This window comes from Colletotrichum spaethianum (genome assembly GCF_022836535.1).
Source record: "Colletotrichum spaethianum MAFF 239500 DNA, contig21, whole genome shotgun sequence".
Taxonomy (NCBI): Eukaryota; Fungi; Ascomycota; class Sordariomycetes; order Glomerellales; family Glomerellaceae; genus Colletotrichum; species Colletotrichum spaethianum.
The window spans coordinates 206,133-231,703 of record NW_026054791.1 but is presented as its reverse complement, the minus strand read 5'-3'; the positions used below and the strand labels follow the sequence as shown (position 1 = coordinate 231,703).

The 25,571-nt window shown below is 56.5% G+C and overlaps 9 protein-coding genes across 9 annotated transcripts; 5 read left to right on the top strand and 4 right to left on the bottom strand.

Moving 5' to 3' along the window:
• Positions 1-873: 873 nt before the first annotated feature.
• On the bottom strand, positions 874-1,137 carry ColSpa_08024 (uncharacterized protein; the record flags this gene model as incomplete). The annotated part of the gene is made up of 1 exon (XM_049274236.1): positions 874-1,137. The coding sequence occupies one exon, from the start codon at positions 1,135-1,137 to the stop codon at positions 874-876; it is 264 nt and encodes an 87-aa protein (XP_049130193.1).
• A 1,736-nt stretch (positions 1,138-2,873) lies between these two features.
• On the top strand, positions 2,874-3,841 carry ColSpa_08023 (uncharacterized protein; the record flags this gene model as incomplete). The annotated part of the gene is made up of 2 exons (XM_049274235.1): positions 2,874-3,623; positions 3,704-3,841. The coding sequence occupies 2 exons, from the start codon at positions 2,874-2,876 to the stop codon at positions 3,839-3,841; spliced, it is 888 nt and encodes a 295-aa protein (XP_049130192.1).
• A 362-nt stretch (positions 3,842-4,203) lies between these two features.
• Positions 4,204-5,734, bottom strand: ColSpa_08022 (3',5'-cyclic-nucleotide phosphodiesterase; the record flags this gene model as incomplete). The annotated part of the gene is made up of 2 exons (XM_049274234.1): positions 4,204-5,694; positions 5,723-5,734. The coding sequence occupies 2 exons, from the start codon at positions 5,732-5,734 to the stop codon at positions 4,204-4,206; spliced, it is 1,503 nt and encodes a 500-aa protein (XP_049130191.1).
• A 492-nt stretch (positions 5,735-6,226) lies between these two features.
• On the top strand, positions 6,227-6,532 carry ColSpa_08021 (uncharacterized protein; the record flags this gene model as incomplete). The annotated part of the gene is made up of 1 exon (XM_049274233.1): positions 6,227-6,532. One exon carries the CDS (start codon positions 6,227-6,229, stop codon positions 6,530-6,532), a length of 306 nt encoding a protein of 101 aa, XP_049130190.1.
• Positions 6,533-10,003: 3,471 nt separating this feature from the next.
• ColSpa_08020 (uncharacterized protein) lies at positions 10,004-12,154 on the bottom strand (the record flags this gene model as incomplete). Its single annotated transcript, XM_049274232.1, has 2 exons — positions 10,004-11,851; positions 11,909-12,154. 2 exons carry the CDS (start codon positions 12,152-12,154, stop codon positions 10,004-10,006), a joined length of 2,094 nt encoding a protein of 697 aa, XP_049130189.1.
• Positions 12,155-15,185: 3,031 nt separating this feature from the next.
• On the top strand, positions 15,186-20,229 carry ColSpa_08019 (uncharacterized protein; the record flags this gene model as incomplete). The annotated part of the gene is made up of 2 exons (XM_049274231.1): positions 15,186-15,248; positions 15,553-20,229. The coding sequence occupies 2 exons, from the start codon at positions 15,186-15,188 to the stop codon at positions 20,227-20,229; spliced, it is 4,740 nt and encodes a 1,579-aa protein (XP_049130188.1).
• Positions 20,230-20,231: 2 nt separating this feature from the next.
• ColSpa_08018 (uncharacterized protein) lies at positions 20,232-21,029 on the top strand (the record flags this gene model as incomplete). The annotated part of the gene is made up of 1 exon (XM_049274230.1): positions 20,232-21,029. One exon carries the CDS (start codon positions 20,232-20,234, stop codon positions 21,027-21,029), a length of 798 nt encoding a protein of 265 aa, XP_049130187.1.
• Positions 21,030-21,501: 472 nt separating this feature from the next.
• Positions 21,502-22,786, bottom strand: ColSpa_08017 (inactive glycosyltransferase 25 family member 3; the record flags this gene model as incomplete). Its single annotated transcript, XM_049274229.1, has 3 exons — positions 21,502-22,300; positions 22,366-22,580; positions 22,637-22,786. The coding sequence occupies 3 exons, from the start codon at positions 22,784-22,786 to the stop codon at positions 21,502-21,504; spliced, it is 1,164 nt and encodes a 387-aa protein (XP_049130186.1).
• A 1,286-nt stretch (positions 22,787-24,072) lies between these two features.
• On the top strand, positions 24,073-25,090 carry ColSpa_08016 (uncharacterized protein; the record flags this gene model as incomplete). Its single annotated transcript, XM_049274228.1, has 2 exons — positions 24,073-24,274; positions 24,333-25,090. 2 exons carry the CDS (start codon positions 24,073-24,075, stop codon positions 25,088-25,090), a joined length of 960 nt encoding a protein of 319 aa, XP_049130185.1.
• Between the last annotated feature and the right edge of the window lie 481 nt (positions 25,091-25,571).

Sequence of the window (25,571 nt, the reverse complement as noted above, 5' to 3'; positions counted from 1 at the left end):
TAGAAGTCAGAGGACTGACAGCTCCTTTTGGGCAATGTAAAACGTTATTAAGATGACTCAATGCGTGCGCCACATGCTTTTGGGTTGCTGGGCGGTACATGAAGAAAAAAGAGTGTGGGGAGCACGACGCTCACGACGGAAAGAGAAAAAAAAAAGACACTGGTGGATATCAACACATTGGAGAATAGCAGTTGGAGTATGACGGACTTGACTGGCTGCGACTTGTCGTGGGCGGCGAATGACTGCTCGGCCAAAAAAACTTTCTGGACGGACCCTTTGCGGCTGACAGCTGCGGCTAGCTGATAAGGGCTTATCGGACAAGCGCAGTGGCTGAGTCAGCATTGCCCGGGTTCTTGTCTCTCCATGATTAGGTAAGTGATACACCGGACATCTGAGCGCTTCAACGACTCGATCTATTGCATCTCAGCACCTCAACAATGCACCATTGGTGACACAATCGACTTGCGTCAACAACGATTTGCTCATGATTTTAGTTGGGGTTAGAACAGCACTAGTATTACTCTCGAGACCATCCCAAAGATTTTCCCTAAACCACCTGGGGTCGTAACCGAACGACCTGTCTTGGATGAAATGACATTGACCGATTAACGCCCACCAGCTATATGGTCTCTTGCGATCAATATGACCAGTCCTAACCGACAGATGAAACCAAACTTTTTCTTTCTCAGATTTTCACCTCTTCTGGTATCATTTTTTAGGTCGTAGCGACGAGTATTTCTGGTTGCGACCAAGCACGACGGCGACCACCTCCCTGGCAGACTTGGGCCTGAAGGCAGCCTTGATTTCATCCTTTACCCGGAGGCGCGTGTGAGTCGTCGCCATCGTGACGATCTCCGCCGCCGTCCTGGGCAGTCATAAAGCCTGGGCCTGCCACCCCAGCGGCCCTGCGGATGTAGCAGTGCTGCGTGGGGCGGCTTTCTGAGTGGTAACTGGTGTCGCCGTGCAGGTGCTGCTGGCCGGGCCGAGGGGCTGCTGCATGTATCCCAGCTCCGCATCGGCCGAGTTGGACGGCGAGCTGCGTTGTGGGAACCGGCTGCGAACCGTGGCGGCGCCGGGGAGCGTTGCGACGCCGCCGAGAAGAAGGAGAGCCGAGGACGAGGAGCGGATGGCGCTCATGATGGCTTGTGAGGATTTTGAGGTTGTGTTTGGGTTCGGTAAGGAGTTTTTTCAAGTGAGAGACTCTTTGATGGGGCATCAATGGGCCGATGACCATCCCCGTCGACTTATATACACACTGGCTGCCACGCTCGGATTGTTGAGGTTGCGCATGCTCACCCTTCCCCGAGGAGTTGGCGATCGCCCGTTCCTGGAGAGGTGGCCACCCGCTGACATTCCATCAATGGCACGAAGAGTCCCTGCATGAGAAACACAGCCAATTCGCGCCGGGGAAGAGTTTCGCCATGCCATGTGGGCGTCGATGGGAATGGCGGGGGGGCATTGCCACTTGGGCGAGCTGGATGGGTTTGTAAGACGAGAATGCCATCTTCCCCACGTCGGTTCCCCATGTTGATCACCAGAAGCAAAGAATTTGAAATGTCCTTCTTGTTTCTCAACGCGAATCTCAATTGGCCCCGGGGTGTTTAAGAAAGCTGTCCGAGGGGCTCGCCGCTCACACCCCCATTCTTAGAGTTTCAGTGTCCCCCGCGCTTCGGCTGTTGAGACACATATCTCATCAATCAGGAGCTGCAGCCAACCCCAACAACATGGAACTTTGGCGATAACACCAGAGACAAGTTGCAACGTCGGTCACTGGCCAAGTTCTACCACTTGAGCTGAGCATCGAGTTCATCGGATTCCCCACATCAAACCTAATCGAAAATATCATAGTATGTATCGATCTGCAAAAAAACGAGGCATCTTGGAGTTTCAGTCGTCAAAGACATCGCATCATGTCTCCAAAATGCCATTCCCCACCCAAAAAGTGCATCAAACCAACTGATCCGCGTCCTCTCTTATCATCTGACTTGCACAATTTCTAACGCTGCCCGACCTCCCCACGGCCTGCTACCTACGCAGAGTCCAATCCTGCTTCTCCTCCACAGGCCGCTCTACACCAATTGCTCAATCCCACTCCGACAAGCTGCTACAAATCCTTCCGAGTTCCGATTTCCACCCCCCCGGAACCCTCGCCCGGACGGGAACCCCGGCTCGCGGAACGAGTAGAACAACGGGCGGTTTGTCAGCGGGGAGCTTAAGTTGCGGTTGTCATCCGACCTGGCGTGCCCAGAGGAACATGGCCCCAAGTCGGAACATTCTAAAAAGGTCTTTCAGAAATCTAGACGGCATTTGTCGACCCCATGGACCAGTAAGGAACCGCGTGCGACCCCCCCGGCGCAACCCCCAAAAAGCCGTGGCCCGCCAAGTCAATTGCATCATGGACCAGGGGCTCTCCTGTGTTACCCCTCCATGCGGACCTTGCCCCTCCACGTCCCCCCCCCCCCCACTCCACTACCCGAGGGGGTGCCCGGCGCAGTTTGCGGCAGGGTCGAGGTAACAAAGCATCCGTAAGCAACCAAAACGTCACGAGTGAGAAAGAGACAGCAAAGGGGACACACGAGAGCGTTCATGGAAAGTGGGTTTCCGTCCGTCTGCATCCCGCACATCGCCAATTGACTCGCGCCCCGTAATCTGGCGTGCACCGCGGCATTAATCCTAGCCGGCCCCCCCCGCCCTATTCCGCACGTAGGTAGCCCGTCATGTCCGGCCCTAGCCGTACCGTCTTGTTCCGTCTTGCTCCCACGATACCCCGTCGCGTCCTCTTCAAAATACCGCCCGCTCCTCCATCGCCGACCTCACCCCGCCGCCACCCAGCAAGAAGAACCCTCGCGACGACACCCCGCACCGCCCTCAAAATGTCGTCTCAGCACCAAAATACAAAGTTCGAAGGCGGCGCCCAGGCCCAGCACAACCCGCACCCGGACTTCAAATCCGTCGAGGCCACCCGGCCCCCCTTCGACGCCTCCCTCGGCATCCGCTACACAAAGACGGTCGACCCGGACTGGAAGTTCGGCTCCGGCGCAAACGCTCTCGGCCAGTCCACCGCCCCCCACATCGCCATCGACCCGTACGAGGAGGGCCGCCCGGCCGGCTTCAACTACAAGCTCCTCATCTCCTCCATCGTCCCGCGCCCCATCGCCTTCCTGTCCACCCGCTCCGCCGACGGCGCCGTCACGAACCTCGCGCCCTTTAGCTACTTCAACATGGTGAACCACGACCCGCCCCTGTTTGTCGTGGGCTTCGCCGCCTCGGTCGAGAAGCCCAAGGACTCGCTCAAGTGCCTGCTCGAGAGCAAGGAGTGCGTCATCAACATCATCAGCGAGGGCTACCTCGAGGCCGCCAACTCGACGAGTGTCAACGCGCCGTACGGCAAGAGCGAGTGGGAGGTCAGCGGGCTGACTCCCGTGCACGACTGTAAGCACGTCAAGGCCGCCCGCGTCAAGGAGGCCGTCTTCGCCATCGAGGGCAAGCTCGACTTCTTCAAGGAGTACGACTCCAAGTCCACGCCGGGCAAGAAGAGCGGCGTCGTCGCCTTCATCGAGGGCGTCAACTTTTGGGTGAGGGAGGATGCCATCAACGAGGACAAGAACATTGTCGACCCCAAGGTAGGCTACTTCCACCCCCCCCCCCCCCCCCCCCTTGACGCCTGTTTGCGAGCGATCCCCGTACTAACTGGAACCTGTAGGTCCTTCGCCCTGTTAGCAGATTAGGCGGCATCACCTACGGACGCACCACTGAGGTCCTGGAGATCCCAAGGGCGGACTGGGACAAGAACGTTGGTGGCGAAGAGGGCTGGGAAAAGATTGCCAAGGGAAAGCAGTAGAAGCTCGTACTGATCATGAAAATCGGGGTGGGAAAGAAACGTAATCGTTGTGGCCAAGTATAGAAAGACCCGCGTATCACCTTTCCGCGGCCATGAGCATAGAAATCAGCCATAGAGCAAACGCGGCGGCCCCGTTCTAACCAGGGCGTCCGACGGATATATAGAATGCGACGAATATGTGCCAGAGAATGCACACGGTATCAACCCATGCTTCCCTCTCGACAACCCCGCCTTTCAAACTCCAGAGCTCCCGCCCTCCTCTCATGCTCGACATGTCCCTGAATTACTCATTGAAATCGTTCCTTCGTTGGTATCCGCGCCTAGGGCGGTCTGCATGCGCCCAAGCGCAGGCCGAGTGGCTTTTACAGGTAAATGCTCTGGCCTGGCTCCGAAATAATGAACTCGCAGCCCAATTGGGCTTCCTCCTCGTACGCTTGCAGCTCCTGTAGAATCACATTCCCTTGATCTCGCCCATCCAGCCGATCCTTGACATGGATGATGACTACCTTGACGCCCTTCAAGGGCAGGTTCCTAAAGTGCCCTTCTTCGTTTTCGCTCCATCCCTCGGCTTCCCGCAGTGATAACTCCTTCGTCGGGGTTGTGAGCTTTGGGCTCTCCACCGACGTCGCGGCCGGCGGGAGTGGTGGCACGTGTCCGATGTCCGCCGAGAGTTGACGCTTGGCCACCGACTTGGGGCTGAGCGGGGATTCGTCACCGCCCGTAAGCCGTGAGAAGGCACCTCCGGTCCGTCTCCGTGGGACCCCGTCGGTGTCTGCTACACGCTTGCGCTTCCGGGAGAGGTGGGCAACCTGTCGCGCTACCTCGACCTCCTGGGCTAATGTTCGCATCTCTTCTATCACGAAACATGGCTTCAGGTGCCCGAAGAGGCGATCGACAGAATGGGAGTCGTCATACGAGCACTCGATGAAGATGGCGGCCAGTTGTCCTGACGCAATCTTTGGTGCAGCCTCCTGCCATATTCCCAAGTTGCGAGGGGAGAGCGATAGGGAATCGGGCTCGACGTCACCAAAAACCAAGATCTCGAGGTTGGTGGCCAGATCAAGGATGAAGTAGGCCGACGAGTCATAGACGCATATGCTTGCCTGCGGCTCAGGCGCGACGGAAGACGCCCGGGGAATAGGCGCAGTGCTAGGGGCGACGCCGTGAGGTAGAATGCGCGGCGACGCGATCGAGGCGGCATCGACAGATGGATAGCGCAGGGGCGTCGCAGTGGATGAGGTGGATCCACGGTGAGGGTGTTTTTCCATGCAGTGGCCGTGAGAGACTGACCACGCCTTAACGGCGAGACGATCGGCAATCTCCAGATAGCCCTTAGATTCGCCGTCACCAATGGCGGGCGACCCGCCCTCGACGAGCCGTGTGTACGTTACTATGCCCGCACCATTATTCTCATCAGAAAGATTGGGCCAGATGATGTTGTTGAAGATGTGAGTTTTGAAGGCGTTGATGGTGTTCGGCAGAGCGGCAAGCCTCTTGGGCCGAGTAAGACCTGCTGTATTGACAACGAAGCCGGAGATATGGTCCAGGTGAGGATGTGTGATTAGATATGTATCAATGAGAGATCGGGTGATATGAGCGGCGATAGATGATGGGTAAATCGATGTGGTGTCTGACCTAAGCTCAAGGCCGGCAAATGGCCCAGATGTGAGAGTGTGGGGAAGCGGTACAGTACTGCCAAGGCCAGATGGCACAGAGGTCTCGAGAATACGGGTGATGGCGGACAGGTGAACGCCAGCGTCTACGGCAATAATGGATCCTTTTGTCCAGCCCGAAGCGACGGAACGTACCAGAAGAGCGGTGGTGTTGTTTTCCTGGGGACCGCCACCGGCACCCTGAGAATGGGTTAGCAGAGATGCAGACAAGACAAGGCATAGTGAGGCAAGTCCATATTCAAGCGATATGCGATTTTCCTCTTCCGAGACGTATCTCCACGAACAAGAAGGGGGAGCTAAACAATTACGATGACGGACGGAAGAAGTTGCTGGTCATTGCCTGCTTCGTCTCCGAGCTGCACTTGCAGAGACTCCTAGGGTGTGATGCGCCTGCAGTAGCGACTGCCTATTCGGTGCGGTTGGCGACCCCAAAATAGGCGTCTGCATGAATGACAAAAAGATGCGCCGCCCGGCCGGGTCGAATGATATCATGGCGACTTTTGTCTCATCGCCAAATCATGAAGTGACAGCTCGCGATCGATAGGAGCAGAGCTAGGGATTGAACACTCAACGACGGAGGGGAAAGACTAATAGGTAACAGTAGGGCGGAGCGACGGGGCGCATTGGATGTAATGACAGTGAACTTACCAGGACGATAACCTGTAAGGCTGGGCGATGGGTCCTGTCCGACTCCCCATTCGTGTCCTCCTCCATGGCGAAACGAATGTTAAGGGATGCAGCGCAGCGGTGCGCGATGAGCGTCGATGGATTAAGATTCCGTACCAGGATCGAGTACTGGAAGCACAGCCAAGGCCAGCTCTACGAAGCCGAAGCCGATGCCACCACCCCGCCGACACAGGATGCCAAGATGGGGTCACGGGGCGCGCGGCAGAAACGGTGGAACGGCACAGATGGGAATCGCATGCGAGTGTCGTCGTACGGGTCGCGCAGAAGTAGTCAATACGGGCGCGCGCTGGTGGGATTGATGGTCGCGGGAACGGGGAGATCTGGGATCTGAGTTCTGAACGAGATCGCCGGTGAGCGCGAGGGAGGGAGGATGACGTCGGTGAGTGGCTGGCGCACGTCGGTAGTGAGGTGACTGGTCTGACGGGAGCTATCCAGGTTGCGATGGCGGGCGTGAGGACCGGGAAAGATTGAAGTGAGTAAAAAAAGCATTGAGAGGGCAAATGGGAGACTGAAGAATGCAAGTGAGAGAGACACAATTTAGCGTCTTGATGGATCGCAACGAAACAGGGTTGGGGCTTTCAGGACTGATGCTGGCAGCGGCGCATTGGCACTTTTCTCGACTCTTTTTCTGTCAACTGTTGTTGGGCAAGAGGTTCCAACGAGATCCCTGAGGGCGGGAGAAAAGCGATGGATGGAGCTAGAGATGGTGAGATGGACGGCTTCCCCGAAGGCCCGACGTCGTGTGCCCGGGATAGGTGGGTAAGACGAGTCTCCAGCCGGTACGGTATTGATTGGCAAAGTGGAGGACGTATGTGGATGCGGACGGTGAATGGAGGGATGCGCGTGTGGATATGCGATTGTGCAGTCGGGTTTAAGTCCGATGGAGCAGTTTTTGAATGGCTTCGTTTGGGGTCCGGGGGTCTCGTGCAGAACGCAGGCGGTCCCAAGCAAACTTGGCTGGCTGGCTGGCTGGCTGTGGCTGGCTTGATCTGGAGGACGGACAGACGAGTGAGCAGCTCAAGCCTGTTGCGGCGACGGCAACAGCTGCGAATGCGACGAATGACGGCGGGAGTGATGAGGGAGCGGAAGTGGCCTCGGGTCGGGGGTGGCTGCAGCTGCGCACAGCGACAATGAGGGACGTGGGATGCGGAAGTGGATGTAGAGTTTGGAGACTCTTGGGGTGTTGGGGTTTGGAGGTGGAAGCGCGGAAGCGGGTGGGCATCAAAGTCGTTTGCGACAGCAACGGGCAGGGTGCGCTGCTGGGTGGTGTTGCTGCTGATGGCGGATGCTGGAGTAGGTTTCTCCAGGTCGGCTACAGAGTCGAGATGAGAGGTACCGATCCTTTGCTCTTGCTCTTCCTCCCGTCTTGTCTAGTCGAGGTAGCAGCGACACCAAGTAGATTGAAGCCGCTACAGTATTGACCCGACCGGGGGAGAGGGGAGCAGGACAGCAAGGACGTACCTGCGAGCCAACTGTACGCAACAAGGCAGGTAAGTACGTAGTAGTGTATGTATCTCGACGGAGGGAAAGCGCAAAGGCCCCAGTGCCGTGCCGCCGCACGTGCGATGCTCTAGTGACTGGGGTAGGTGCTCACCTACTGGCCCGTGCTCCGATCTGCCCGTGTGCCTTCCCCAAGCCTGTGTAAGGAGGCGTCGGCGTCGATGTCGATGTCTGCCGCTCGCCTGCCGTCTGCTTATGGTGCTTGGGTGCTTCCTGCATACGTATGTAGTGCACTGCAGCACCACCCCTGCCAAACCAGCTGTCCTGGCCTCTTTCCTCTTTCAGGGTCCAGACTGACTAAGGTCTGACAATTCGACAGCCCGAAAAACTGAGAAGGAACGATAGATCAAGGTTTCAGTTGCCGCTTCCCCTGGATTCCCGAAACTGTCGTACGGAACTGCTAGTATCTTGCGCTGCTTGGTTTGACTGAGTATGTACCGGTAGACTGGCCCTTCCGTTCCTCCCACCTTGAGACGTGGATAGAAATCCAAGGCGTGGCAGGCACGCGCCTTCCAAGGGGCACGATGAGTGAGAGGCAATCTCGTGTCGCGGGTTGGCTGCCGTCAAAGTAGGTAGGGATCGTCTAGGTCGCACTGGTCCTCTCTTTGTCCCTTGGACTGAAGAAACCCCGTCTCTCGAAGTTCGGTTCGAGGCTCTTCTGTGCACCTGGTTGCAAGTCCAAATCCAGGCCGACCCCGACTTCGTTGGCCACTCACAAGCTACCTTCGCCAATGGCGTGTCGTCTTTGGCCAGACTAACCCGAGGCCAACCTTCGAAGACAGTCCGGATCCCAGGTGCTCCCGCCAACGTAAGCTTCAGCCCAGTGTTCCAGCTTTGTGCCGTCTGAAGTCCAAATCGCAAATTGTTTGCGGGGACTACCGGGTTTCGTTACCGACCAAGATGATGGGATGAAGTGGATCGTCGGCTTTTGCCCAATCCCACCACACCATCTCGCGCCAATGTGCTGAGCCTATGCGAGACACCAAGTAAAGAAAAAATTAGAAAAATGAGACTGACTCTGGGTCGACAGCAGACTATAGTCAGAGAACAAAATGGAACGAGAAAACGAAAGCTTGCCTGGTCAGATGAGAGTTTATTTGGTTGGTTTCCGACTCAAGACTGCCGCGTCTGGCTCTGTCGACAAGGAAACCCCGGTGGTGACAGCGACACCAACAACGGCACGGAGGAATGGGTTTTAATATTCCTCCTCACACCTCTTCCTCGAACCTGGGCCAAGGCTGGTTTGTTCATGGCAAGGCATTGGCTAACAATCGCACACAGTAAATTCCAGCCGTTTCGTTTCGTCTGCATAGTATCTTCACGCCAACGCCAACGCCAACGCCAACGCTGGGGCCGTCGCCGGCGCCGTTACGCGCCCGCCTCGTTCCACCCCGACGCTGCCCTGCAGCCAGAAGAGCAAAAAGGTCCGACTGTCGTTCAACAGCCATTGCAGCAATGTGACTCTTGGGGTTCTGATGAGGATACGCTACTACGTTCCATCTTAGTTTGGCGGCGCATTCTTGCATCGCGGCACCTCCATCGAGCACTAGCGCCCCCTGCCCGCCTCGGCCTCGCCGCGCATTCACGTTCCAACGACTCACAGTGTTCCCACCTGCAAAGCTGCGATTGACCCGCTCCCGCCTTCTGACCTACCGCTTATATTCATCCCTCTCCAGCTTTTTACCTGTTTGGCCTACCATGCCAGCGCCCATATACCTCTCTAACCGGGTTTCCAACGCCATGTTCTCCCAAACCATGTCACCCCCTCCAGCTAGTCCCGGTTCTCCCTGCCTCTCCAATTCTGGCCATTCTGGTAATCTGGCTTCTACGAACCGCAACCCTTGTGTGTGGAGGGCCCCGCATTTGGAGCACTGCGGCCCATAGCTCCCAAGCCAAAATCTCATCGGCTTCGTTCCCCGCCCGCCTTTCTGCAACCTCAAGCGACGATAGCCCGAGCTTTCCCATGTTTTTCTCGACATCGAAATGAGACCATTGGTGCGGGCGTGAGACCTCGGCCGCAGCTTTGTGTCCGACCGTTTAGGACCGGCTACCCAGTGTCTGGCGGCCGCGCCTGCTCCAGCTCCTCGACCCATTGAAAATTTGGCTGGAGCCTGGATAGTGAGTCAGGACTTGCAGTGTTACCATTGCATCGGATTGGACTCATGTCTTGGTTGGAGCTCTGCGGTTATGCATCTTCAGAACTCGGGGTCTTGGTGTTTCCTCGATCTGGCTGGCTTCGCCTTCGTCCGTTCTTTGCAGACCTTCAGGTCGTGCTCTCATTGCCCATCTCATGTCTTGGCCCTCACTGCATCGTGCCCAAACGACAGGAACGTCGGGGACGCTTGCTGCCGCAGGTCGCTTGGCGATGAGAGCCGCCGTCTTCATTATCAAACTCCCGGTCCTCTGATTTTCTCTTCATGTTGCTCGAGGCGCGCAGCCTGCTCACTTGAGTCTCGGGCCCATCCTCATCCTCCGTGTCAACCTCCTCGTAGTTGGCGGCCCCCTTCTTGGCAACCTTCTTCTCGTTAACCTTTTCAACGTACCACCCGAGATCCCCCTTGTGCTTATCAATAGAAATGCCGTTCCGCTTCTTCCGCATGCTGCTTCGCACGGGCGTCTCCAGGGCCAGATGCCCGGTTGTCAGCACGTTCCACAGCTTGGCCTCCTTGTCGACCAAGCGGTTCTCGATAGGGAGGCCTAGCATCTTGTTTATTTCGCACAGCCTCTGCCATTCCCCGTAGGCCGCCTTCTGAGACGTGCGCCACTTCTCGAACTCCATCACCAGCTCGTCGTGGTCACGCGTCATGGCCATGGGGTTGCGCTCCTCCTTTTCAAAGTATCGCGTGTCGGGCCTCAGGTCGAAGGCGTGGGCGATCTCAAAGAGGTCGAAGCAGCGGTCCAGACACCACAGGTGCATGTAGCCCGCATTGTGGTACGGGTCGTGCTGCTTGCCCGACGTGGCGGGCCGCTCGTCGAAGCAGACTCGCCAAAACCCCTTGAGAATGGTGCCCTTGTAGGCCGGACACTCCGACCAGCGGCACGCGCGCAGCCTATCGTCCCCGACGCGCGTCTTACATCCGTGGGGGACGTTCTGGATCCAGAGCGTTAACGGGAGACCCTGCTCCTTACGCCCCTCGAGGTAGTAGAGAATCTGCTCTCTCGAGAATCGTAGGTTCGGCAGTAGCTCGCCCTCCCTGTTGTAATGGAACATGGGGTTCTTCGGGTCACAACCTCCCCATGCCGCCGGCGCCTCGGGGAGAGCATCATACCAATCGGAAGCATCCACGTCCTTGGCCTTGGCCGGCTTAGGGATGCGCTTGAGGACCTTGCCGTCCACGACCGGCGTGGTCAGGTCTCTTGCCGGGGTGTGAGCTGGAGTCAGGTAAGACGCCGAGGCGGCGGGGACATGAATAAGGCCCCGGCCGTCGAGGATGCTGGAGGGGTAGGTATCCGTCAAGGACTCACTGCGCCTATGGATGAAGCTGACAGAGTTGGGCGACCTCGGCTTGGGGTGCACGAGCTTGGCCGTGCTGCTAGCGGCGGCCGCCGCGACGACGGGGACGCTACGGGGAGGAACGGACTGCGGAGCGGTCAAGGATGCGACTGAAGGGAGGGAACAAAGGAGATCTACCGAGTTCTCATCGTACGTGAAAGGGACCCCGCCGGCAGGGGCGGATGCTATATCGGGGAACAAGGAGTCGAGATACTCGGTCGATTGCGGTTGCGTTGGCAGCGTGGGCAAAACCTCGGTGCCCTGGGGGGATGGGTAAAAGAAACCCGTCGAAGAGGTCAAGTCCTGCTTGATCTCAGAAAAGGTGCCAAAGGGGTTCAAGGTATCCAAGGTGTCGCAGATGCCGTCCATGGGAGGCTGAGAGGCAAAGAGATCCAGCTCTGCTGCGTCAACCCCTGGAACCCGTGTGAGTGTGGCGTCAACCGTGTCCGAGGGCCACGAGGTGGTGGGGAGGGCAAGCGAGTCGCAGGTGGGCACGGGCGTCGGGGCCGCGGTTGGGAGTTGGAGGGCGTCGGCTATGGGGCCGGACAGCTCGGCGAAGAGTGTCTCGAGGTCGTCTCCTTCGGACTGTCCTGGTTCAATACTTGGCAGTACGAGGGGGAGGTTGTGTGCGCCAGCGGCAGGGCCCTGCTGCTTCTGCTGTTGTGTTTCTGACGGCTTACCGCGTACTGTAAGCATGAGCTGGTCAGGGCTTACTGTTGAGACCGGAGGCGTTGAAATATCTTGGTCATCTCCGAATAAAGAAGCGAAATCAGAGACTTGGGTGGTTGGTAGACCACCTAGCGTGGTGCTGGTCTCGGCGACTTGCGCGGTCGACTCTGCCATGGGGTCCAGCCCCTCGGTGCAGGCGTCAGATTCAAAGTACGAGTTGGGGTCGACGAAGGCGTCGAAGGACGTGTCGGGGTACCCGTCGAGGTGGAAGGTGTCATCCACGGGTGTCATCATTTCGGTATACATGCTGCCTACGGGGAGTTGCAAAAGGTTTCTGCAATGATTTGGTGTCACTGTACAATGAAACGGAAAAGGAACAATCGAAGAGACGTGTTGATGTTTTCTATCGGTTTAGCTGAGTATATACTGTGTCGAATCGAATGTCGAGGCCTTCCAAACGGCAGAAACACCGCGGGGCGACGACTGGGTTAAATGCTACTTTTCATGTCCCTTCTTCGGGCAGCAGAGCACAAGTTACGCTGGGCCTGGAACGAAGAATCGACATAAAGGCGCTGAGCGTTGGACAACGGGACCGGGTGGACAATGTCCAACCAGGTCGAGGATCGATCTGGACAAAGGTTTGGAATTGCTATTCTAAGTAGACTTGGGACAAACGAACGCTGAAGCACGACAAGAGACGCTGGTAAAGAAGACGCTGATGAAAAACATGGGCTGGGGTGAGGCTGGGGTGGAAAAGAGCCCTTCTCGTCCCGGGACAATGACCCTTGAGTTCATGTCGCAGATGGACTGCTCGTCTTCGAGAGCGTCTTATGGAGAGAGAGAGAGACAGAGGGCGGAGCACTGCCTCGACCACGTCCTTCCATTGGCTTGATAGTTGAATGATTCCTGTCTTGGGTATTTGGTCAGCGACTGCGTTTGGATGGAAGATGCTGAAAAAAAGTGTATGTAGGTCTTCATCAGGAGTAAAGTGCACGTTTCTCGACAAAATTTGTTCCGAACAGGTCTGTGTTAATTGCTTCTCTCATCATTTAAGAAGTGTTGTGGTAGTATGGGTTGAATAAAGAGAATTGTAGCTTACCATTTTGAGGTGATCATAGGAGCGACTTCCTGTTTCGAGTCAGTTGGTCGCAGCAATGCCAGTCTGTCTCGAGGAAGACCTCGTGAGAAGTCCGAGGCTCGTTGACTGGTACGTGGTCAACACCACTTGATGTCGACTTTGTGGTTCTCTCGCTGTGGTTCGGGCGATGGACTCGAGGATGAGAAACCGTATTTGCGCAGACTGGTTCTCCAACAGCGTCTGGTGGTCGAGGCGAAGCATAAAGAGATGCCGTCCTTTCAAACTCGGGAGCCTGTCCGCCTCATATTTCGAGACGTCCGAACCAACCGACAATGAGGCTGAAAAACTGCCGACGAATGCAAGGTAGCTTGTTGGACATCATTACTCATTGCTCAAGCACACCACATTGAGTCTGAGGGCCTTTACGGACCGATTCCCATCTTCTCGAGATGTTGCAAGGCTGGGTAGTGATGTTGATGAGAGAGAGAAACGCTCAGTCGTCAAGGTGAGGAAAGAGATTTCTGTTCAAAGGTGGTTCAAGCCAACGAAAAAGGTCGGCCACGAATGGGAAAGGGCCCCGCAGCCCTGTCATGGTCCGTGCGTCCGAAAGCCGTTTGGAGGGGCGACCGTTCCCTGTCGTTAGTCCTTGGACGCTATTCCGTTTATGGATATCTCTCAGCCCGATCGGGGCAGTTAGCCGAGCCAATGATGCAATCACTGGACGGTTCTGGACCTGTGAGGATTCAAGAGAGAGTTGTTGGTCGACGGCGACCAAGACATTGGGGGACAGTCGGGATTGCGTTGCTGGAGAATTCCACCTCCTGGATACATCTCGGGCGGTCTAATGTGGTCCCTGGATGCAGCCCAACGGAAATAACTCACCTTACCTAGTCTCCTGGGCTTCTTGTCCATCCACTTGTAGGCTCTGCTCTCCTGTTGCGTGTGTGTCAGCCGTTCCACAACGGTGAGTGAGCAGCTTGGGGTCAATACCTACGCCATTGGCGCCGGGTTTGCAGGGACTGGCCTCGAGAGAGCGAGGGGTGCATGGCATGGCAGTTGGGGTCCGTGTTCCCGTTTGGGCATCCTTCGGTCGACCTTTCTTGGCCGATTCATGGTTCCGGGCTGGTTCAAGATTCATCTGCGGCCACATGCCGGGTTGTCCATCTGGCGTCGATGACGATGTTGTCGACTACCGTTTTCTCGCCTCCTCGGCCCATTTCCCAGACCATCGAAACCCCCACGAGACCCCCGGGTCCTCACACCGGCCGGACACTTCGTCGCCATTTACCTCGCGGGTACCTGAAAGTCTGTCTGGGTCTCCTCATCCGGGATCTCGACGCCAAGCGGCGATTCGACACCCACTGCTGTTGGCTTGGGCGAAATGGACGAACACTGAATGGCTAGAGCGCAATGGGAATGCTTGGTTGAACTGCCCCGCCATGTCGTGTACCTATAGGCAGGCCTACGTCTAATGAAAATCTCAATGTCTGTCGTCAGCGTGTCTGATCCAACTTCCTCCTCAACTGCAGATGTACATGTTGTGCTTCATTGCTGCGTGGCATAACGTTCCGCACTAGTGACTGCAGAAAAAAAACCAAAAAAATAAGAATAAAAATCAAACCGGTTCGTTCCTTGGCCAAGGTATTCTTGCTAAGTCATATGTCTCCGTACCTTGCCCGACTTGACCATCTTGCACCTCGTACAGCAGACGCCATTCCGAGCCCTGCGCCAACAGCCAGTCACCACCACGTTCCACGTTCCACGCACCGTATCGTACTGTACTAACGGTACTACTGAATTCCCCGTGTTCCCGCCCCGAACCCTGCGTTGTCCTCCTCTTTCCCTCTCTTCTCTTTTCTTCTAGCCGCCCACCCGCCCCAACCAACCTCTCGAGAGACTCGGGCCAACCTTAACCTGGTTCAGATCCTTAGCCCAACCAGGAAAGCGACCGCCCGCTTCCTCATCTTTCCTGGAAACAAACTACGTCACGAGACTCGACCGGGTAGAGGATCCAGGACGGTGCACCACCATCACCGACACCACCATATCCATACAAGGGACCCAAAATAGACATCAACACCTTGCGATCGTCCCTCCTTTTAACTCTGGACGACTCCCACCCACTCCACAATCCCCCTTATCCCCGGGGGTCTCGGGCCATTCCAGACCCTTTCTCACTACTTCCTCTTGCTGCTGCTGCATCCTGCGCAGACGTCGCGCATTCCCACGACCAGAGTCACCACCATGGCAGCACGATTAACCCCCGAATTGCAGGGCAAGCTCGACGAGCTCGAGAAGGAGTTGGAGGTGAGTTTGCGATCCCCTGCCGCCCTGCAGTTTGTCCAACGTCCCGAAAAGACCTTGCGCGTTTGCGCGCGCGCGCGCGAGCGCCATGTCTGAGCACCTGCAGTCTCTTCTTCGTCGTCCGTTTTCCGTCGCATTGACTGACGCATTCTTGTGCTCGTAGGAAGGCGACATTACAGAGAAAGGGTTGGTGGCCGACCGCTCCTCCACGAAACCCCCCTCTTTGCCCGCGACGGCGCGATAACGGCTAACGAACCCCCTCACTCCCCGCAGATACCAGAAGCGACGAACGCAGCTCCTCTCTCAGTTCATGGGCCCCGGCTCGTTTGGTGCTCCCGCCGTCAACGAGACCAGAGGCGGCCTGGGCATACACTCTCCGGACAATACTGGACATCCTTCGAGCGATGGCCACCGCGCAGCCGCTCTCGCCGCCCTGGGCGGTAGAGACTCCGATCCCAGTAGCCCGACATCACCGACATCACACCGCCCACAGTCGCCTTTTGGCGCCCAGGGCTCCGGACACGGTTCTGGCCATGGTTCTGGCCACGGCTCTGCCGGCTACGCATCACCCGGATACCAGTCCCCGGGCGCTGGCTACGTTTCCCCCGAGATGAACCCCGCCGGCCTCCTTCGACCTGGTGGTCCTCTCGCCGAACACCGGCCGAACATGAAGCAGCACGACTCGCTTTTTCTGGGCGCTGCTAACGAGCCGCCGACACGATCGGGCACCATGGTGTCGACTGACTACGCCTTCAACCCCGACCAGCAGGGACACTACGTAGACCATGCCCAGAACCCGTACGACAGCCGTACGGGCACGATGCTCGACACGACGGGATACTTTTCGGGATTCACCGGCGGGCAGAACTTCGAACAGGGACAGAACTACGACCAGCAGGGCTACGACCAAGGACAGCAGGAGGAATATGGCGGAGGACACAGATACTCGTCGGGAGAGGCCTTCTCGCCCACGGCTGCCATGGCGCCACCTATGCTCACTGCCAACGACCTGCCCCCGCCGGAAGTGCTCGAATACCAGATGCCTCTAGAACCCCGCGACCTCCCATTTGCGATATCCGACCCGCACGACAGCAACACCCCCATGTCCAAATTTGACAACATTGCCGCGGTTTTGAGGCATAGGGGAAGGACAATGGCCAAGCTTCCCGCGTACTGGGTTCTCGACAACAAAGGCAAGGAAATCGCCTCCATTACGTGGGACAAGCTGGCCTCGAGAGCCGAGAAGGTGGCGCAGGTTATCAGGGACAAGAGCTCGTTGTATCGCGGCGATCGCGTTGCCCTCATTTACCGCGACACGGAAGTCATCGACTTTGCTATTGCCCTTCTCGGATGCTTCATTGCCGGCGTCGTCGCAGTGCCGATCAACGATCTCCAGGACTACCAGAAGCTGAACTTGATCCTCACCTCGACGCAGGCGCATTTGGCGCTTACGACCGACAACAACCTCAAGGCCTTCCAGCGCGATATAACAACGCAGAAGCTCAACTGGCCCAAGGGTGTTGAATGGTGGAAGACGAATGAGTTCGGCAGTTTTCACCCCAAACGCAAGGACGATGTCCCGCCATTGACGGTTCCCGACCTCGCCTACATTGAGTTCTCGAGGGCTCCAACCGGTGACTTGCGAGGTGTTGTACTGAGTCACAGAACAGTTATGCATCAGATGGCTTGCTTGAGTGCCATTGTTTCGACAGTGCCAGGAAACGGCCCTGGTGACACCTTTAGCCGCACCCTGCGGGACAAGAACGGTCGTCTTATTGGTGCCGGATCAACGAGCGAGACGCTTCTCTCATATCTTGACCCGCGGCAGGGCATCGGCATGATTTTGGGCGTTCTTCTCACCGTCTACGGAGGCCACACGACGGTTTGGGTCGAGAACAAGGCCGTCGAAGTACCCGGACTCTACGCCCATCTCATCACCAAGTACAAGGCCACGCTCATGATTGCGGACTACCCCGGGTTGAAACGGGCAGCCTACAACTACCAATCAGACCCCATGACGACACGAAATTTCAAAAAGGGCATGGAGCCCAACTTCCAGACAGTCAAACTCTGCCTCATAGATACCCTGACGGTGGATGGCGAATTCCACGAGGTCCTAGCGGACAGATGGCTGAGACCACTACGAAACCCTCGCGCCCGCGAGGTTGTCGCACCCATGCTTTGTTTGCCGGAACACGGTGGAATGGTCATCAGTATTCGCGATTGGCTAGGAGGTGAGGAGCGGATGGGATGCCCTTTGAAGCTTGACATGGGCTCCGATTTTGAGTCCGACGTGGAAGAGAAGGAAGAGGTGAAACTAGCACCCTCGAACGGCTTCGGCAGTCTCTTGGGAGGCGGTGGCACAACAACCACAGAGCAGCGCGCTAAGAACGAGCTCAGTGAGGTGCTCCTTGACAGAGAGGCTCTGAAGACAAACGAAGTTGTCGTGGTTGCGATCGGAGACGAGGCGCGGAAACGTGCAGCTAGCGAACAAGGCACCGTCCGCGTTGGCGCCTTTGGATATCCGATCCCCGATGCTACCCTCGCCGTTGTCGACCCAGAGACCGGCCTGTTGGCGTCGCCGCACTCGGTCGGAGAGATTTGGGTGGACTCGCCCTCGCTCTCTGGGGGGTTCTGGGCCTTGCCCAAACACACGGAGCAGATATTCCACGCTCGCCCTTACAAATTCGACCCTGGCGAGCCAACACCGACAGTTGTCGAACCTGAGTTTTTGAGAACTGGCTTGCTCGGCACGGTGATTGAGGGCAAGATCTTCGTGCTGGGCTTGTACGAGGATCGCATTCGCCAAAAGGTAGAATGGGTTGAACACGGCACCGAGGTCGCAGAGCATCGCTACTTCTTCGTTCAGCATCTCGTTGTCAGCATTGTCAAGAATGTACCAAAAATCTACGACTGCTCTGCCTTCGACGTCTTCGTCAATGAGGAGCATCTTCCCATTGTGGTATTGGAATCGCCAGCTGCCTCGACAGCGCCTCTAACGTCTGGTGGACCGCCGAGACAACTCGATACCGCGCTTCTCGACTCGCTCGCCGAAAGATGTATGGACGTTTTGATGCAGGAGCACCACTTGAGACTCTACTGCGTCATGATCACGGCACCGAACTCCCTTCCTAGGGTGGTGAAGAACGGACGTAGGGATATCGGAAATATGCTGTGCAGGAGAGAGTTCGACCTGGGTAATCTGCCTTGCGTCCATGTCAAGTTTGGTGTGGAGCATGCAGTGCTCAATTTGCCCATCGGCGTCGACCCGATCGGAGGCATTTGGTCACCCATCTCTTCCGAGTCCCGCGCGGGAATTCTCATGTCGTCTGACAAGCAATACTCGGGTATCGACCGAAGAGAAGTTGTCATTGACGATCGCACTTCCACTCCACTCAACAACTTCTCATGCATCACTGATCTCATCCAATGGCGCGTAGCCCGACAGCCCGAGGAATTGGCCTACTGCACAATTGATGGCCGTGGCAGAGAAGGCAAGGGCGTTACTTGGAAGAAGTTCGACACCAAGGTCGCCGCCGTGGCGCTGTATTTGAAGAACAAGGTCAAGGTCCGCCCCGGCGACCACCTGATTCTGATGTACACACACTCGGAAGAGTTTGTCTACGCCGTCCATGCATGCATCAACTTGGGCGCGGTCGTCATCCCGCTGGCCCCTCTGGACCAAAACCGACTCAACGAAGACGTGCCGGCATTCTTGCACGTCGTCGCCGACTTCCGCGTCAAGGCTATTCTGGTCAACCACGAAGTTGACCACTTGGTCAAACTGAAGCTTGTATCAAACCACGTAAAACAGGCCGCTTCCATCCTCAAGATAGGCGTTCCCAATTACTACAACACCACCAAACCGCCTAAGCAGAGCAGTGGGTTGCGAGATAACGGTATCACGATGCAACCCGCGTGGATTCAGTCAGGCTATCCTGTAATCATTTGGACGTACTGGACACCCGACCAGCGCCGTATTGCGGTTCAGCTAGGACACGACACCATCTTGGGCATGTGCAAGGTCCAGAAGGAAACATGTCAGATGACGAGCTCTCGCCCTGTCCTCGGTTGCGTGCGTAGTAGTACCGGTCTGGGATTCATCCACTCATGCCTGATGGGCATCTATATCGGCACCCCGACTTACCTACTGTCACCTGTCGAGTTTGCGCAGAATCCCATGTCGCTGTTCGTGACTCTTTCTAGGTACAAGATCAAGGACACCTACGCGACGCCCCAGATGCTGGATCACGCCATGGCGATGATGCAAGGCAAGGGTTTCACGCTCCACGAGCTGAAGAACATGATGATCTCGGCCGAGAGCAGGCCGCGGGTCGACGTGTTCCAAAAGGTACGCCTGCACTTCGCCGCTACTGGCCTCGACAGAACCGCCATCAACACCGTCTACTCCCACGTCCTCAACCCAATGGTCGCTTCGCGCTCCTACATGTGTATCGAGCCTATTGAGCTCTGGCTGGACACGAAGGCCTTGCGACGAGGTCTCATTTACCCTGTCGATCCTGAGCAAGACCCCAAGGCGCTCTTGCTCCAGGATTCGGGCATGGTTCCCGTCTCGACACAGATCGCTATTGTCAACCCCGAAAGCCGACTACTCTGCCACGATGGTGAGTATGGTGAGATCTGGGTCGACTCCGAAGCATGCGTCAAAGGCTTCTACGGCTCCAAGGATGTGTTCGACGCTGAACGATTCGACGGCCGTACGGTCGATGGCGACCCTAGCATTCAGTATGTCCGCACCGGAGATTTGGGCTTCTTGCATAATGTGAGCAGACCGATTGGTCCTGGAGGCGCGCAGGTCGACATGCAGGTGTTGTTCGTCCTCGGTAACATTGGTGAAACGTTTGAGATCAATGGTCTCAGCCATTTCCCCATGGATATCGAGGCTTCTGTGGAACGGTGCCACCGAAACATCGTCACTGGTGGATGGTTAGTCAACGCCCTTGCCCTTACCCTTGTCGAGTAATGATGCTAATCCTTTCCAGCGCCGTGTTCCAAGCTGGCGGCCTCGTCGTCGTATTGGCTGAGATCACTCGCAAGGCTTACCTCGGCTCCGTCGTGCCGGTCATCGTTAACGCAATCCTTAACGAACACCAGATCATTGTCGATATCGTGGCATTCGTCAACAAGGGCGACTTTCCCCGGTCTCGTCTCGGCGAAAAACAGCGCGGAAAGATTCTGGCTGGATGGGTCACGCGCAAGATGCGCACTCTTGCGCAGTTCGCCATTAGAGACATGGACCCGGCAAGCATTATTGGGGGCGAGCCTGGCACCGCTGACGGACCCGATCCTCACCGGGCTTCTATCGGCAGTCAAAGAAGTGCAGGCGGTCTAGCCCCGGGTTCTTCGAGTCTACGGAACGTAGAGCACGCGCCGCAGATTCTGGAGCAGGAAGAATTCCAAGAGCAGGTCGGACAGATGGCCTCCCTTCCCCAACATAGCCACGATGGTATTGCGGAGATGCCTGGTGATGAGGGCCCTTCTTACGCACAACAGGGGCAAGCCAACACGTCTGCGGGCCACGGATATGTCCTGCCGGATTTCGACCAATTCGGTCGCGACGACGACCCACCGCCCGTGGGTGCGAAGCCTGGCCCGGGGCAACCCCCTCCACAGATCAATCTTCCTGGTGTCGATGGGCGAGATAGCACAGATATGTGGAACAGCCAAAAAGGAGGCGGTCAATCCGACGAGGACTGGACAGCTCAGGCTCTGATGCACATGAACCTCGCCAACGATTTGGGGAGAAAACAGGACCAGCACTAGGAGGCTTGGATGCCTGGGCGACGTTGACGTTCTTCTTTATTAAGCCTTTGGGAGGCAAGCCGCGGCGTCTTGACATGGATACAATGGTTGCGTCACATGATGCATTGTTTGGATAGAGGATTCCCCTTGCATGCCCTCAAGAGATTATTTCTAATTCAGTACCGTTTCTCTCGCTTCTTCGACCGTGATTCAAACTTGTTTTTAGTCTGGGTGGAGACCCGAAATGTAGTAGGATGACTGATCCGTTCTAGCTAATCATGACAATCCCCTTGTTCTACGCCGAAAACCGCATGAAAGGGCCTGGCCGAGTGAAAGATCTCACTCAGTTTTCTCCGGCAATGCCTAACATGACGTAACGGATGTACGTTGGATGAGTTCAAAAAGGCTCATCAAGTTTGAGAGACACATTCATACAGTATCTTATTACAATGACGACTTCGTTGGTCAAACGAAGAGCACGCTTTTCTAGTGGTCATCTGTCATCAGGGTATTGGTCAACAAAATCTGAGCTCCCTTCTAAGAGCGCATCGGCGTTCAGCCGCACGCTCCATCTCACCATGTCGGTCATACTAGTCTCCCTGAAACCATCCCCGTGGTTACCGATATCGCTCATCGAGCTCATGGGGCCGGCCGGCCGGTGGTGGTGGAAGAAGGCCGGCTGCGTCGTCAGGCAGTTGTGCGGCCTCCGGCCCTGGCTGCCCTCGCAGAAGAACCTCAGCAGGATGTCGATGGCGTCGCTGACGTCCTTGAGAGCGACCTCCTGCAACAGCCGCCGCGCGCCCTTTTGGCTGACGGCGTAACCGAGCGTGCAGACGCCTTCCTGGACGTGGTGGATGGCCCGGGTGTGCTCCGGGTACTTTTCCTTGAGGGTGAAGGGGATGTTGAGCGTCCAGAGGTTCTTTTTCGGGGCGACGGTGACGTCGTTGGCGTGGATGACGCGGGCTTTGGGCACGACGTTGTCGGGGTCTGCGAAGGGGAAGTGCATGCCGCAGTGGCCGATCCAGAGGAGGTCCCAATCGTCGCCGTAAGGCGAGATCTCGGGCGCGACGGTGGCCGGCAGGTGGTTGAAGGAGATGTCCGGGACGGTGCCGGGGGAGTCCCCGGTCAGCGTCCGGTACGAGGGGTCGACGTAGGACGAGGGCGCCTGGAGGAGGGGCTGGGTGAGCGCCTGGGTCGCGAGGGCGAAGTCGTGGAGCTGCTGACGGATTCGAATGTCCCAGTCGGCGTCGTCCTCGAGGATCAGAGCCGAGGACAAGTTCCGGCGGACGATTCTGTGGGTTAGGGATGTAAGTCTTTCCGAAGCCTTGCGAGATGTTAAGGTCGGGGGGCTACTCACTCTTCGAGCGCGTTCATGTGTCCGCGCCAACAGCCGATGGCGCCGTCGCTCAGACGGTCGTGCTCGCTCGTCTGTGGTATCGCCTTGTCGGAAACGGTGTTGCCCTGGACGCCGTCGATGAAGTCGATTTCCATCTCGCTGAGCGCGGCCTGGAGGAGGATGCCATCTCGGCGGTCCGTCCGGCTCGGTAGACCGACGACAAAGATCTTTTCAAACTAGTGGGAGAAGCACCGTTAGAAGAGTGCCGACCCAACAGGCGACGGAGACCTACCCCAAGCGTGCTGTTTTGGATGCTCCTCATTAAGCTTGTCGAAGCCGCGGCTCTCCTTTGCCGAACCTGGTCGAGGAACGGATTATGCAGGAAAAGCACGACCGTGATGAAGACGGCGCCAACGATGCACAGGTCCCTCTTGGACGTCATCCTGCCGGGAAGACAATGCATCATGGGCGATTACAACCATGCGCTGGCTAGATGCAAGGAGATAGAATGGCCAAGTACAACACGAGACCTCCAGTCCTTTTCCCGGCTTTGCACGTTGTCCAGAGTATCTCGCCTGCAAACAGCGCAGTGAAACTTCTCGCGGTGAGCAGTCTCCTGACCTTGGGCTGTAAGATTCGTGAAATTCCTGCAACCGCAGCCAAAGACCCCGGGCACCCCGCGTGAGGGCCAGAGCTGTCTTTAAATCGATGGGGGACGAGGACAAAAAGAAACGGCAACATTTCAAGCTAGCTCATTCATATTTCGAGGCGCATGTGGGCTGCTTAAATTACTTTGCCGGCCGGCGGGATGCCCGCTGACGGGGCGCAAGGCGAATTTCAGCCAGCCCCCAAAAGAACGTGATGCTGCATTGGCGGCTGACTGATGATAAGACAAAGTTGGAGGGGGCGGGCGAAGGAGGGGTTCCTTGTTTGGCGAGAACGCGCGAAGCTGCGCAGTGCAGACAGACCAACGGAGCCCGGGGTTCCAAGTAGACAGTGCGTGTCTTTGGATGGAGGGAGACGGCTGAGAAAAGAAGCAATGGGGGCGCGGCCGGAGTTCACTAGACCGCAGTTGGTTTTCCAAATTGGACTTGGTGGTTTTTTTCCTTCCTTGTGTCGGGCTCGACGCGCCTATCACAGACGCTTGGCGATACGAGACGCTTGGTTCGGGTCGAGGCCAGGGTGCAGATGACGGCGGGCATCTTCGCTGCGTGATTGGGTCGTGTCTGGCAGCCCATTGCTGGTCAACGGAGCCAAACGACCGGCCGGGGACCCCCTGCTTCGGCCGTTGTTTTCCGGGACGGCATGGATCTATTCGCTAGACGACTTGGGAACTCTTTTTCGTTGGTTGATACCTTGATGTAATATGCTTTTCCTATATATGTCACCACAAAGACTTCGGCCTTTTTTTTTTCTTCTCTTTCCATGGGATTAAGATGGCTGTCTTGAAGATGGCTGTCCTGAGAAGTGCACTCAGGCAAGCTCCTACCAGGTGCTGGATCCCGAAATGCAGCAAACAATTGTTTGCCATCACGACCAAGTTTGTCGAACAAAGCGAGGAACCGCAAATAAGCCAGCGTGCTAGTAACATGAGTACAGGGTCTGAAAACCCGGCTCAAGCCTCAGGCAAGATCATCAACAAGTCAAAGAACCACGATAAGAGGGGACGTGTCATGGCCAACGCTGCTCCGTTCGGATCATCGTTCAGAGTACAGAGCCCTTGCGAAAATGCTTTCTCCACCGCTCCTTCTCTATGCCCTCATCCCCTCGGTGCTGTGCCAGTTCCTTAGCCCGGCACTGACTGGGGAACTGTGGAAGACCGGAGAGAAGAGGAAGGTTTTTTTCAACACGACTCTGAAGCACTGCACCGTCGGGCTATGGCAGAAAACCTTACCTGTCGCAGTGTTGGGAGACGTTGTCTTCAGTACGGGTAAGTGTCCAACGTTCGCCTGTTCGTAACGTGACCAGAGTTGTGACTCGTAACGCAGATGATGCCAAGGGGGGCTTGAGAGAATTTAGCTGGGAAGTCCAGGCGTACGGGTTGGACTTGTCCGTCTCGAATGTCGTCTACTTCTGGCTGTTCGAGGGCGCAGAACCCAACCAGGGAAATCAGGCCCTGCGGCATACATCTTCGATACCCTTCAACATCACCGACGATGATCAACCAAGCAAATCGGCCATGCTAAACCTCTCAACCACCAGACGAGAGCCGACAAAAACCGTGATCCTCTCAAAGACCATGTTCTCAAGCCCTTCGAGTAGCTCCCCGGCCGAAACCTCGATGACTATACTGCCACTGTCCCCCGGGATGTCAGAAGCTGTTCCTACGACCCGTCCCTCAATGGACACAACTACACCGTTAGTTGAGACATCAGAAGCTCCAAGTCTCACGCAGACCACAGATGGAGGAGGGTCAACATCTTCTGGCACCAGTCAAGCAACCCAGACCGGCGAGAGCAGCAGTTCCGGATCGGATGGCGGTTTGCCAGTCGGGGCGCAGGCTGGTATGGGAGTCGGGATCGGCATCATCGGAATCACTTGCATCGTCTGCGCGGTGATGCAGTACAGGTACCTGAAGAAAAATCAAAAGGCTTTGGCAGAGGTGCAGGAGATGACCATGTCGCAATCCCCTGCCTATTCTCCCGGATCGGTATTCCGCCCCGTGCCGGAAGTCCAGTCGCCCACCAAGTCGACACAAGAGCCGGCCGGCTACTACGTCAACTCGCAGGCCGTCGAGATTGCTTGAGAAGTGTCCGTGGGGTGGGGAAACGTTGGGTGGCAGTTTGCGCGAGGTCTTTCATTATGGTGCGGCCAGGTTTGTGCATGGTTGTAAAAACAGTCGAATAGGTTTCGCGTGTGGGTAAATTGAGACCATCTCCATGAGTCATGACAAGTCACATAGTTCACAACCACGGACGGTTACATGGCTTCACAACTTGCAAGAAGCTATCGAAACCAGTCTACGTCCACAAATAAACCTACAGGTTTACTTCTCTTTGTGTCTCTGGTTGTTTAGTGGTGCGATATAATGTTGCCTGCTCGATAGAGGTCCCCTTTTGCAAGGCGACTTTGGGTCATTCATGGGTAATATCTTCTTATAGTAACAGTTGAAGCAAGTCTCAAAGCGTTGCACCCAAATAAATGCGAATCGGTTTTAGCAGTGGAAAAGTTGGTATAGGTGCCGCCATGAACTGACTCATTGAGTCAGTACAGCGTAGAAATGAAAT